This window comes from Camelus dromedarius, chromosome 35 (genome assembly GCF_036321535.1).
Source record: "Camelus dromedarius isolate mCamDro1 chromosome 35, mCamDro1.pat, whole genome shotgun sequence".
In the NCBI taxonomy this organism is placed as follows: Eukaryota; Metazoa; Chordata; class Mammalia; order Artiodactyla; family Camelidae; genus Camelus; species Camelus dromedarius.
The window spans coordinates 13,357,151-13,370,528 of record NC_087470.1 but is presented as its reverse complement, the minus strand read 5'-3'; the positions used below and the strand labels follow the sequence as shown (position 1 = coordinate 13,370,528).

Sequence of the window (13,378 nt, the reverse complement as noted above, 5' to 3'; positions counted from 1 at the left end):
CCCCCCTTCCTGCCGCCCTGCGGTCCTGCTCCTTGTCCCCGGCACCTCCTGCCCGACGGTGCCGCCCACAAGGCCGCCGGCGTCTAACCGGGAGCCCCCACCTGCACCCCCCCCAAGAGACTCCCTTGCCAGCTGCCGGCCCCCAAGGAAGCAGAGGGCTCCTCCTGCCCGTGTGGCCCAGACATACTCTGGCCGCAGCTTGACGTCCACCTGCCGGGCGTGCGGGGACAGCGCACGTGAGAACAGCAGGACAGCCACGATCGGCTGGAGGCTGCGCCTGGAGACGCTGCCGCCCGCTGGGGAGGAGGAGGAGGAGGAAAACCCACGTCAGTGCCCAGAACACAGGGCCCGTGCACGGAGGGCCCCTCAGACGCGACTCCCCCGGAGGCGCCTGGGACCGACCCGGGCTGAGCGCCACCCCTCACGGGGAAGCCCAAGGACCTGCTGGAACTGGCGCCCAAGTGAAGAAGGGGTGACGCCTGGCACTAACGAGCTTCTAGCCAGCAAACCGGAACACAGGGCATCACAGGCGGGGATTCGCCACACCCGCCCACGGGCTCCGGCGGGAGCAGCGGACCTGCCCCACGGTCTTCGTGTACCAGCTGGGCTCCAGGACCAGGAGTAGGATGCGGTGAGCACGTGAGCAGGATCACTCCGGACAAGGAGGAGACCCGCAGGAGTATGCCCAGCGGGAGGGTGCCCGCGAGGCCCCAAAGCAGGGCGTCGGGTGCAGACTCGCAGGGCGGGGCGGGCAGCACTGGGGCGCGGCCCCCAGATGGCAGGACCACCAGGGACCCGTTGGGGCTGGAGCCCCAGGCCCAGGGCAGGCGGCCCGCCTGGAGGGGACGGAGGGGCCCCACCCAGCACCCCCTGCTCCCCCGCCCTCCCAGCTTCCCGCTGCAGCCACTCCACCAGTGCCACCAGCCGGGCCTCGGACACTCCCGCCTGCTCGTGGCCCTTCAAGGCTCCTCACTACCAGAAGCGGAGCCCCAGGGCCTGGGCTGGGGGGCACGAGGCCCCCTGCCATCCTCCTAAACCCCTCAGCTCCATCCTCTTCCTGCCCACCACCTCTCCGTCCTACCTCTCTGCCCGGCTCCTGTCCCCGGCACACCACGAAGGGCCGATCACATCGCCTCCCCTGGGTGACGTCCCCCTGGCCCTGGCTTCCTGGGGCACCCCAGGCCCACCTCTGACCCCTCCCCACCCTAGGGTCGGACCTCCAGTGCGGCTCCTGCAGGTGCCCCTCATCCCTGCACCTCACGGCTCCCGCCACGCCCCGCCCCCGCAGACATGCTCACCACTCATCCTGGGGCCACGGAGCAGACTCAGACCACCATGAAGGTGCACAGGCCGGTGCGGGTCTGGATCGCCAGGCATCCTGCAAAACACTGAACCATAAAACGCTACTGAAAACAGCCTCTTTTACAAAGTCGCTGGTGGCCACAGTACACCATTCCACAGCACAGAACGGCGAGAAGCATCTGACCGCGGCCAGACTCTCACCCGCTCTCATCTGCCACACACGTTTCCTGGCTGTTTTCATATAATTAACCTCCCAGGTGAAAACGCTGCCAAAATCTGAAACCTGAACAGTGACACCTTTAAATTGAAAAGAGCAGCGCCTCCCACGTCCGCTCCGCCCCGTGGCACTGACTGGCGCCGAAATTCCCTGAGCAGATTAACTTGACACTTCCATTCTATTGCGCCCTTCTGTCTCAGAAATGGTAAAATTCCCCTTTGTTTGTTTCTTCTTGTATATGCGTTAAGTTTTATCACTTTCTTCACACAGGCTTTATACAACTTTCGTTAAGTTACTAGAAATTTTACTTGAAGCCTATTTAAATACATTTTTGCAACACTCAATAGATGATTTCATGGATGAAGTTGGAAAGTCTTAGAATCACACTTCTGACATTGGAAGTGGAAAGAAAAAGAGAGACCGCGGGACCTCACAGAAAGCACCCCCGAGCAAGGGTGCCCTGGGCCACGTACTCGGTTATCCGTGAAGTCGGGGTCATTACGCTCCCTGCTCTGCAGGTCAGGAACCGGGGCCCAGACACCACCAGCCAGCCTCACTCCCTCCGCAGACGGGGACACAGGCCGGGTTGCTCAGCTCACACAGGGAGCCGAGACGGGTGCACACTCAGACCAAATGACGGCTCAAGGACTAATTTGTCACAACACCAAAAAAAAGGCAGCTGGTCGGACATGAACAATGGAAAACGCCCCTAAAATGGGGCCCACAGTTAGTTAAAGGCAGCCCAGTGGGGTGTGAGATGTTGGAACGTCCTCAAGGCTCGCTGTCACTGTCTCAAGGCGACTCTGCAGCCATGGCCAGGCTGGGCGTCCCGGACCCCATGGCCAAAGGGCAGTTCACAGCCGGTGCTGAATTTCACGAAGGACCCCAACAGAGGGACGAGGGCACAAGGCAGGGGGACGCAGGGCAAATCGGGAGCGAGAGCCTGAGCCCTGCAGGGAGAGAAGCCGTGGAGTGTGCCGTGACCCGGACACGACACGAGGAAACCGCAGCTGCGCCAAATGGTCGGGGGAGGCAGGTGGCCGCTGAGTGACGGCCCCGCTGTGCCCGAGGCCTGTGGCCGTGGACTCTGAACAGCGTAGGCAAATGGGACCACTGCACAAGCACGTTCGTCTCCACTCGGCAGGCCGGGCTCCTGCCCTGGGTGTGTCAGGGGCCGGGAGAAGGGAGGCCCGGCTCCCTGGACCACCTGCTCCCATTGGGGGCGGGGGGAGGGCATTCAGAGGCTTCCAGCCAGGAGACAAGCCAAGAACCATGCTGTAGATCACAGTCACACAGACACACACAGCTGGAACAGACTTCCAGGACACCCTGTGGGTGACTGACACTGAGTCACATTTTCATTCATTCCTATTCCATTGCTTTTGTTCACAACTCACCAAAATAAAAAAAAATGTACAGCCCTAGTGAGTTGCAATTTGAAATTTAAAAAATACTGACTTAATCTATGCTACATAAATGAACTCAGTCCCACACATATACACTGCGGGAGCCACTGAGGCCGAGGTAGGACACGATGTAACACGGGGACCAGGAGCTGCTGGGTTTGTCTCCAAGGTCATCGCCCTCTGCTGAGGCTCCGTCTCCCGCCCCAAAGAGGGAAAACCCAGAGGTTTTCTGACTTTCCAGTCACCGTCCATCCATCAGCCACGTCTAGTTTATCTCACCAGCGCTGCACACCCCCTCCCTGCCTCCCCACCCCCTGCAGGCGGCACTCGGGGTCCAGGGTGGGCGGGGCTGGGGGGGCCAGCCCTGCCAGGGCAGCAGGTGTAACAGAAAAGGACAAATCTGACTCCACGTGAGACCTGTTCCTTTGGCTTTAACCCTGTGCCCTGTTTTCTGGGCTCAGTCTTGCCGGCTCTGCACCTTTTATAAAACAGCGTTGCCTTTAGCCTGAAATGCACAGGAGAGCCTGTTCTCGGGGCTCTGCCCTTGAAGGATGTTGACACCTTCGCACTCCTGTAAAGGTAACAAGTTGCAGAACAGAAAACATTTGTCTTGTGGGAGGTTTGCAGGGGCACCATGACCTGACCCCCGGGGAAGGCTGCAAGAACAGAGGATTCCTGCAGCAGGGAGTTTGCAACAGCCAACCACACCCTCCCCTTTTTAGTATAAAAGCAGCCTGAATTCTAACTTGGGGAGGGTGGTTCTCTAAGACGTTAGTCTGGCATCCTCTTGGTCTGCTGGCTTCCCAAATAAAGTCGGTATTCCCTGCCCTAACACCTCGTCTCCCGATTTACTGGCCTGTCGTGCGGCGAGCAGAACAAGTCTGGACTTGGTAACACAGGGAGGGGAGGAAGCCCGAGTTAGGACTCACCGGCCTGAAGGATCTCCTCTGCCTTTGCTCAGAAAACCACAAAGGGGTGACTGGGACAGGGAATGGGAAAATGAGGCTGAAATATGACCATGAGCACCGGCCTTGGGGGGAGGCTGTGGGGGCTGCCGTCCCAGTCACACCACACTCGTGTCCCCGGGAACCAGGGAGGCCTGGCGCCCCCGAGAACGACACGCACCTGCACCTGCAGGTGCCCAGGGGCCGGTCCAGCGGGCGCCCCTCTGGCGCCCTCCTCACCACTCCTCCCCACCCCGCCCCACCCGCTCAGCCCTGGTCCCCCCACGTGCCCACCCAGGGCCAGCACCGCCGCAGGCGCACCCTCGGCAGGCCACCCAAACTCAGCTGGGCCCGCGCGTCCGCTCGGGGCTGCCCTGCCCCGTTCCAGCCCTCACCGCGGACCCTCCAGCCGCCTGCCCCCGCGCCCTCCGCCCCCAGCCCCGCAGAGCGCCCCCTCTGGTCACAGCGACCTGGCCTGTGGGACCCACACGGACCCCGCCCCTCTGCTGCACCAGTCGCTTCTCTTGTTCTAAGAATGTTCAGTGGAGCCGGTGGTGTCCCAGGCCCTGCTCCCAGGCCTTCATGAACATCAGCTCCAGTTCCCGTCCCTTTCACAAAGGCCCCGGAGCTGGCAGCCCCTGGTGATGAGGGAGCCACTGGGGTGGGCGAAGGGCCCAGGTGGTCCTGGAGCTGCCACGCCGGCCCTGACGCCCTGGCTGTGGCCACTCCTGTGGCACAGAGGAAGGCCCTCTGTGACTCCCAGGCCTTCTCAGGACGCGCGGCGGCAATGGACCTAACCCAGCCGCGGGCACAGCCGTGCCCCTGGCACCCCCCTCCCTCCGTACGCGCCGGGCCCTGCTGGACAGCTCTGCCCACCCGCCGGCCCCCATCCTCCCCAGCCGGGTCCCGCCGACCACGCGCCTCCCGTCGCCTGGCCCCACAGCCTTCCGCACAAGCCCTGTGGTGAGCTCAGAGCCCTGCTGTCCCGTCCAGGGCCCGGGGAGGGCAGTGTCTGAGCACGTGGGTCGCCCCTGAACAGGCACGCGCCGGCCGGGTGGACTGAAGCCGCCTGCCGTCAGGACCGTGCGCTCCGCCCGGGCGGCCTCCTGCCCCGCAGCCGGGAGGGGGAGCCGCCGCGGCGCCGGGTCACAACCCCACACGGAGGACAACGCGCAGGCCGACGAGGGAGGGCGAGGAGGGACAGCGGACGTTCAGAAAGAACGGGGCTGGCGGAGCCCGGGCCCCCCCCCCCCGACCAGGAGAACCGTTCGTCCGCCGGGCACACGGGTCCCCAGCACTGGGGACGAGGGTGACAGGCCTTAAAAGCCAGCATCTACTTGCTGCGCTTTCGACTGAAATCGGGTGAATAAAGCCGCCTCACCTGCAGCGGGAAATCTCAGCTGACTGAACCCGAGGCCGCTCCACCTATGAGATCAAGGAGCTGCACTGTGGCCGTTTACTCAAATGGCGTTTTTCTCTCAACTTCAATCAAGAGGGTGCCTATGAATAAGAAAGAATTGAAGTAGTTAAACTAGACTCAGCCTTCCCAAGTAGCTCTTTCCAACAACTGTACAAAGATAACCCTGGGTCTGTCAGACGTGCCAACTGGGGCGGGGAAACGGGACGTTTGGAAAAGGAGGTTCAGGAGGCGTGGAAGGTGTGCAGGACAAGGACAGAGCCCCCTCCCGGGAGCCTCGGGCAGCACCGGGCCACGGGCTCAACCCTGGCTCCAGAGCCAACGAGGACTCCTCGAGAGTGTGGAGGCCCCCGTCTGCGACACGGTCACCCGACAGGGCACAGGGCCCTCCTTTTGGAAAGAACAGCGTCACTCCTTGTGTTCATTCACTCAGTCACCATCCACACCCACCCCCGTGTCTATACGGCACGGCCCAGAACTCCACACGGCACCACACAGGATGGGGCTAGTGAGCTTCTCCTCCATGGACGGCTCTTCACCTGCCAGGAGGGCGAGGGACAAACTGCCTCCCCCTGTCCTGCCAAGAGGGCAGGCAGAGGCCACGCACCTGCGTGCTCAGGTGATCGGCAGGTACAGGACACACACACGTGCCTGGAGCAGGTGATGAGCAGGTCCAGGACACAGGACACCAGGAAGCAGACGCAGAACACCAGCGGGAGCAGGCAGCCACACCCCTAGGACAGACGACACACAGTCCCTGCGGGCTGGGCCAGGTGAGCTGTGCCCAGAGGATGCCCGGGGCCCCGCCCTCCCTCCCCTGCCCCACCCGGGTCCCAGCCCCCTAGAAGCAGCAGTGGCCTCTGGGGGGCTGCCCGTGCTGGTCCTCTTCTCGCAGAGGAGCCCCTCCTGTGCCTGCCCTCACTTCACCACCACCCCAGGGTCTCTCCAGCCCTGGGAGCACCTGGGAGGCACTCTCCTCATGCAGGAAGGCCGAGGGCTGCACAGACCTGGCTGCCGGGCACTGCCCTCTGCCTGGGCCTCATCTGGAAAGGGCTTTTCTAGGAAAACTTGGGTCCCCAGGTAGGGCCGTGCAGACGGCCTCTATGTGCCCGGTGTTTGGGGCTGGGGGTGGCTTCCACGCGTTTCCTGCAAACTCGCAGGAGGATCACTCCACTCGGGAGGTTTATTAAGAAAGTGGTATGTCTGGGAAAAAAGTGGAGATTTTCTGGGGTCTTTCTTACTAAAACACAAACACTGCCAAACTCACTAGGACTCGTAATGATTAAACGTTGTTTAAACTATTATATCTGCGTTCCTTTCCAGAGCCTGCTTTTTCTGGAAAATTGGGCCACAAGCACCTGGAAACCAGGGTGCCTGTTTGGTCTGTTTCCTCTCGCGGAAGCCGTCATGAAGCCAATGGTGCGTGTGCTGTGGACGGAGAGGTCTTAGAATTGAGGGCACTTAAAATTAAGAGCAGCCCCACACAGCGGCCAGCAGGCTCGCACAGCCAGTCCCTCCGGGAAGTGGAGAGCTGGCGTGTGGCTCAGGCTGTCCCCAGAGGCGGGGCACCGTGGGAGTGTGACTGCGGGAGTGAAACCTGAACTTGACAGGCAAGGGACTCGCGGTGCCCTCTGACCGACGGACCCAGAACAGCACTTACTGCGGGGTTATCAGCAGGTAGACAAGGCCGAGGGAGGTGGCCAGACTCAGGCCCAGGGCGACGGCGCTGGTGGAACACTCGCCCTGAAGCTGGTGGTACCGCAAGACAGGAATCCCCCGTCAGTGGCCCTGGCTTCCCGGAGACACCAGGCTCTTCCCGACGGCGCGGGGTTGCCCAGAACCACTGCAGCCTTGAGAAGGGCCGCACCCACGTTCTCAGACGTCCCAGGGCCCCAGCCTCCCACCGGTACCCCACCCCGGCACCTACCTTCCCCTCGCCCAGCCTGCCTGTACTTCAGGGTGAAGCCGCTCAGGTCCTCCATCCCCAGCTCCACCTGGCTTCCAGGAGGCGGCCGATGTACCTGCTGACGCGTGTCCTGGGGGTGGTGCAGACCACGTCTGCAGAAAAAGATGAGCGGTGTCTTGAGTTTTTCCGAGGCTTTCTCAAGCCCCTCTGCTGCCCATCACGGGAAGGAAGGAAGGAATGTTGTCACACACTCCACTTACCAAAGAAAAGAACTCTATGGTCCCTCCTTCTGGATCCTCGCCCACTGCGGAGTCTGGGGGCCTGGAGTGGGGATCTGAGATGCAGCTGCGGCTCCAACACCTGCTGGCGGTGAGACCCCAGGTGAGTCATCTCGTCATCATCCCGCGTCTGTAAGTGGGGTTACACGGCACACGAGTGGTGGCGCCGTGCGGAGGGTTTCCGGGCCGCACACACAAGCAGTGGACAGTGTCCGGCACACAGCGATGAACCTGGTTCTTTGAAAATACTGATGAAATCAATAGATCTCTAGCAAGCGTGACAAAACAAAAAAGAGAGAAAGACACTAACAAGTTCAGGAAAGAAATGTCACTTTACTACCGACCCTGCAGACACGAAGAGGATGGTAAACACCACGACAGCAGCGCGGTGTGAATCTGACAGCTGAGATCAGTGACCTGCTCCCTGAAACACGCAAACTACTGCAGCTCACCCAGCAGGGAAGGTAATCAGAACAGCCCTGTGATTGCTAAAGAAATCGAACTCATGATTTTAACATTCGTGGAAAAGTAATCTCCAGGCTGAGACGATTTTACCAGAGGATTCTACCAAACACTGAAATAAAAGTTAACAAAAATTCTGTACAATAGCTTCTAGAAAATAGACGAGGAGGCAACACTTCCCAACTCACTTTATAAAGTCAGCATTAAACTGATCCCCAAACCAGGCTGAGACAGTAAGAAAAAAAAAAAAAAAGAGAGAAAACAATCTTTGAGGCAATACCTGTTACGAATATTGATGAAAAAATCCTAAGAACTTTTTATCCAGCAGAAAGAGTTTAGCAATATATACATAAAGGTTTGCAACATGACTGTTCCAAGACACGCAAGGCTGCTGAGGTATTTGAACATCAATGCAACACTTCATTATATTACAACCGTATTCACCATCACGTGGAATCCCCCATGGTCATATCAACTGATACAGAAGAAGCACTGCACAGAGTTCAACATCCATTCCTGATACACATGATCGGACAACCAGGACTGGAGGGGAGCCTCCCCAGCTTGGTGAGGAGCGTCTACTGAGCACCGACAGCTGACAGCGTGCTCGGCGGTGACAGACTGAATGCGGACCCTCTGCAACTGCACAGTCAGCGGTGTCCGTCTCACCCTCCCGTTCAACACAGAGCTAGAGCCCTCCAACCAGGGCGAGAAGGAAGGGAAAAGAAAGAAAAAACAGATCAGCACGACAGAAACGAAACTGCCCGTATCTGCAGAAGGTATGACAGTCAGCACAGAGAATCCTGACGGGAGAAGAAAACCCTAGGACGGATGGATGAGCTCCAAAAGGTCACAGGGTACGAGGCACACAGTAAAAACCAACCGTATTTCTTCAGACTAAACTATGAGCACGTGAAGACCAGAATGAAGACAGAGCACCATTTACAGTCACTGAGACAGAGAAACACTAGTCAGTCTAACAAAGCATGCACAAGGACGCGTAGGCTGAAAACCATAAAACGCCAGAGAGAGACATCAACGGACAGGAGAGCCACCGGGGATCAGAAGACTCAGCACAGTGAGGACGTCAGTTCCCCCCACCCTGATGGACACAGGCTTAACGTCCTTCCCCTCAAACCCTAGCAGGGGTTTTTTTTTCTGTAGAAAGACAAGCTTATTCTAAACATTAAATGGACTGGCAAAGGGATCAGAATAGCTTCTTTGTCTTAAAAAGAAACCAAGTGAGAGGAATCACGCTGCCAGTGACTTACTATCTAATTACACCCCAGACAGTGTGGTCTTGGCACAGGGACAGATACACAGATCAAGGGAACAGGACACAGAGCCCAGAGACAGCCTCACGCAAGTACGGGCAACTGAGTTTTTGGTTGTTGGCGGCGGTAGGTTTTTGTTTTTTGTATTTTTGAGGGGAAGTGTTAAGCTTTATTTGTATTTATTTTTAGAGGAGGGACTGGGGATTGAACCCAGGACCTCATGCGTGCTAAGCACGTGCTCTGCCACTTGAGCTGTACGCTCCCCTCCACGGACAAGTGATTTCTGACAAAGTGCCAAAGCAAGTCAGTGGAAGAAGCATAGCCTTTCAACAAACGGTGCTGGAGCCACAGGAGAGCCGCCAGCAAAAGTAAATACATAAACCTTGACCCAAACCGCACACTTTACTTTAAAAAACTAACTCAGAATGGATCATAGGCTTAACTATCAAACAGAAAAATATGAAATTCAATCAGAAAGCAGACAAAAGACACAAGAGGCATTTCACCAAAGAAGGAAACATACGGACAGAAAATGAGGGCTTGAAAAGACATTTGACATCATTAGCCAACAGGGAAACACAAAATAAAACCACAACCAGATGTCCCCACACGTTTATTACAACAGTAACGGTTAAAAAAAAAAGGTAGTGACCTTTTTTACAGGACCAAGTGCTGGTGAGGAAGCAGAGAAAACTGGGTCACGCATGCACTGCTGATGGGAACGTGAGCTGAGACGGTCACTCTGGAAAACAGTCTGGATGTTTCTTAAAAAAAAAAAAGTGGGGGAGGGCGTAGCCCAGTGGTGGAGCACGTGCTTAGCATGCACGAGGTCCTGGGTTCAATCCCCAGTCCTTCCATTAAGTAAGTAAGTGAATCAATCCATCAATCAATCAACCTCCCTAGTTAAAACCCATGACCCATCAGGGCACACATGAGCATCAGTCCAAGAAAATGAGAATTAATTAACGTCTACATAGAAACCCGCACCTGCAGGTTTAGCGCAGTTGTTTATGTAACAGTCCAAACTGGAAACACCTAAATGTCCTTTGGCAGCTGAGGGGTCAAATAAAAGCGCACCACCCGACCCGTGCCGGGCCGGCCAGCCACGCCTGCGGGGGTCAGCAGCCTGAAGGGCCCAGGGGCACCGAGCTGGGCGACGAACGGGCCGAGTTCCAAAGGTCACACACCGTGCGGTTCCATCTGTACAACATCCTCGGGTGACCAAGTCACAGGCAGGGAGAGCAGACCAGCGGCAGCCAGGCTCAAGGGTGGCCGTGGGGAGGGAGGCGGCGTGACCCTGCGCGGGGAGAGACCTCGGCGGTGACGGCGATGTCTGTATGCAGTGGCACGTGCGGATGGTTACACGGACCCACCATGTGATGAGCTGGCAGAGCACCCCCACACACACGGCGCTCCAGGGTCCGCCGCCTAGCGTGGGTGTCACACCGTAGCTCTGAGATGCCCCCGCAGCCCCATGGGGAACGTCCCTGCGCAGGTGCTCGATGCCACGGCTCACATGCCTGCCATCGGCAGTCTGTCAACTCCACCTCCAAAAGCTGGAAACATGCTAAATACGTGAAAAGACAAAACCTAAGGCACTCCCCGTCTCCGCCTGGAAATCAATGATCAGTCTTCTGCAGCACGTCCCTCCAAACTTCTCCCTCAGCAGACACCAGCCAGCCAGATGGGGGCTTGGCCCTGGACCCTGGAGGGAGGGCTCAAGGTGACAGAAGCGATGACTGGGGGTGCAGACCCTGAGGCACACACGCACCCACCGCCCCAGAGCTCACTGCATGGCTTCTTCCAAGGCGGGAAGCGGCCAGCCAGCCAGAGCTGGGGTCTGGGGGCCCTGAGCCCACAGGGCGCCTGTGGGAGACTGTGGGGACACAGGGGCTGAGGACGAAACCCGGGACACTGCCCCTCATGCTCCCGGGGACGGTGGGAAGGCCACAAAGCCAGGCAGATGAAGGGCACGCAGCATGCGGGACTCCAGGAATCCAAACGGGACTCCCGACACTGGTATGAGAGCAGGGAGGGAAGGGCCCTGCATGCAGCCAGGCCTGCCCTCCCGGGAGGGTCCTGGGCCACAGGGTCAGGGCAGGGGGCTGTAGACCCCGGCCAGAGAAGGTGGGCCAGTGAGCTGAGGTGTGCATCCTCCCGGACCTCTGGAGCCCTGGGAGGAGCTGGGGCGGGTGCTGCTGACGCTGAGGTCCAAGTGGGTCACCGAGGAGGCTGCTCAGCCCCAGAGACGGAGAGACAGACCGTAACTGTGCAGGTTAATCAAACACAGTCTGAATCCTGGGGTCACAGGTCCTTTCGCCAGTCAGCATGCTCTGCCCAAGAGAAGCCTGGACCCCTAGGTCTTCTCAGCCCTTCTCTCAGAGGAGTCCTGGGGGCGCTCAGCCCTTGCCTCCGCTCCAGGATGGCTCTGGACTGCCCTGGCTTCACCTAAAATTTGATTTTTTGTTCCTTGTGGATTCTTTTGGATTACATTTGATTAAAAAAAAAAAACTTCTTTGGTTTAACACAACATTGTAAAATGACTAACTCAATAAATAAATGTTTAAAAAAACAAACTTCTTTGGGGGGAGGTGATTAGATTTATTTATTTACTATTATTTGAGTTTTTAATGGCAGTACCAGGGGTTGAACCCAGGACATTATGTGTGTTAAGCACACACTGTTACCACTGAGCTACACCCTCGCCCACATTTGACTTTTTTAAAACATTGCATTAACTATTATTTATCCTGATTCTGAACGTTGGACGTGTGTTTCAATGGTGCGCCCCACCCCCCTCCCCCAGTTCCATCCCCACGGGCCCAAGTTCAGCCAAGAGGGCTGGGGGTGGGGGCGCTGTGGGAGGAAGACAGCGTTTAAACCCCTGTTTCTACTCTGACCATGTTGCGAACAAGAGCGTCTGAAAGTTCTCCTCTTACAACTTCTGGGTACACGTATTAACTCGCACATACGCTGAAACGCGTAACTCGGCAGTCAGGAAGGTGAAAGAAAATGACCAGGGCCGGAGACATCAGGACGCAGGGATGCGGGCCAGGGGAGGGCCCGCCATGGGGGAGACCAGCTTCCCGAGCCCCGTATGTGTCCTGGGCTCCCACAGAAAACCCGGGGCCTGAGCAAGGCGGGCAGGGAGGTCGAGGCCCTCCAGCTGAGCCCCAGGCTCCGAGGCTCCATCAGCAAAGAGCAATCAGGGGAGACTGTGCAGTGGGGACGCGCCACTGCTGGCCTGCCTCAGACCCGGCTCTGCACCGGGGGCACCTCAGGCGTGTGTCTGCCCCTGTCGGCCGCCTGGGGCCAGCGTCTCTACCTGAGACTTCAGGAAACGGAGACCGGAGGGAAGGGGGCAGGGCACAACCATTAAAAGAAAGACACAGCCATCAGCACCAAGGAGATGGAAGATTCAGCTCCCAGCAGACCTCCAGCTTCAATACACGCTCATCAAACTACAATCTCATGGTAAATGGCCCTCCCACGGGGGCCAGGACAGTTCCCAGGCTGCCCATCAAAGGTCAGAGGGCGCGCGGTGGCCGATTCCGGGGAATCCAGCCCCTTCCCCAAAGTAGTTGGAGCAACCCCCCACTTGTCAGCATATGAAGCTACCAAGCCCATAAAACTAACCGCCCCGCACCTCATGGCCACGCTCCCTTCTGAGACGGCCGCACGCCGTCTGTGGAGTGTGCGTCTCTCTGAACAAACCTCCCTTCACGCAGCTGTGGCCACAGATGCAGCCATGGACACACACCTGGTGGGGCGCGTTCTGGGGACTCGACCGAGACCTGGGACACGGCCCTCCTCTCGCCCCACATTTTTCCTGTTTCAAAACCGCAAGCCAAGCATTTAGTTTACAGCCGCCCTCGCGGCTGGCAGGGGAAAGGCCAATCTTGATGAAGCTCACCGTCATGAGAGCGCTTAAGGAATTTCCAAATAAAATCGTCCCAAATACGAGCTCAGAAGCAAAATCACAAAAACTCCAGCTAGGATAAGGCGCTGCACCTGAGCCAGCAGGAGTTTGTGGCTTCCTGAAAAGCTGCTAAAACTGCGGTGATGAAGCTCCTTTTCAAAGCAGTAAAACCCACACAGCAGAGCGCGCGAGGCGGCCATCTCGGGACACAGGCAGCTGGTCACTGCAGACCCAAGGACGCAAACGACGGGGA

The 13,378-nt window shown here is 58.1% G+C and overlaps 1 protein-coding gene across 21 annotated transcripts in view; it reads right to left on the bottom strand.

The window, feature by feature from the left end:
- Positions 1 to 13,378, bottom strand: part of LOC116147085 (adenylate cyclase type 1) — a 41,791-nt gene that overhangs the window by 10,104 nt on the left and 18,309 nt on the right. For 6 of the 21 annotated variants that reach the window (XR_010379115.1, XR_010379112.1, XR_010379119.1 and 3 more), the window contains 6 exons: positions 7,453 to 7,552; positions 7,214 to 7,344; positions 6,947 to 7,035; positions 5,894 to 6,020; positions 5,251 to 5,369; positions 188 to 1,388 (listed from right to left, as the gene is read on the bottom strand). Coding sequence is in view for 10 of the 21 variants with exons in the window: in XM_064482326.1 (XP_064338396.1) it covers positions 5,326 to 5,369; positions 5,894 to 6,020; positions 6,947 to 7,035; positions 7,214 to 7,268 (315 nt within the window). In the remaining 11 variants the exon portion in view is untranslated. Of the gene's footprint in view, positions 1 to 187; positions 2,470 to 5,250; positions 5,370 to 5,893; positions 6,021 to 6,946; positions 7,036 to 7,213; positions 7,345 to 7,452; positions 7,601 to 9,858; positions 9,971 to 13,378 lie in introns of all 21 variants that reach the window. The other 15 variants (XM_064482323.1, XM_064482324.1, XM_064482322.1 and 12 more) reach the window with 12 other exon arrangements.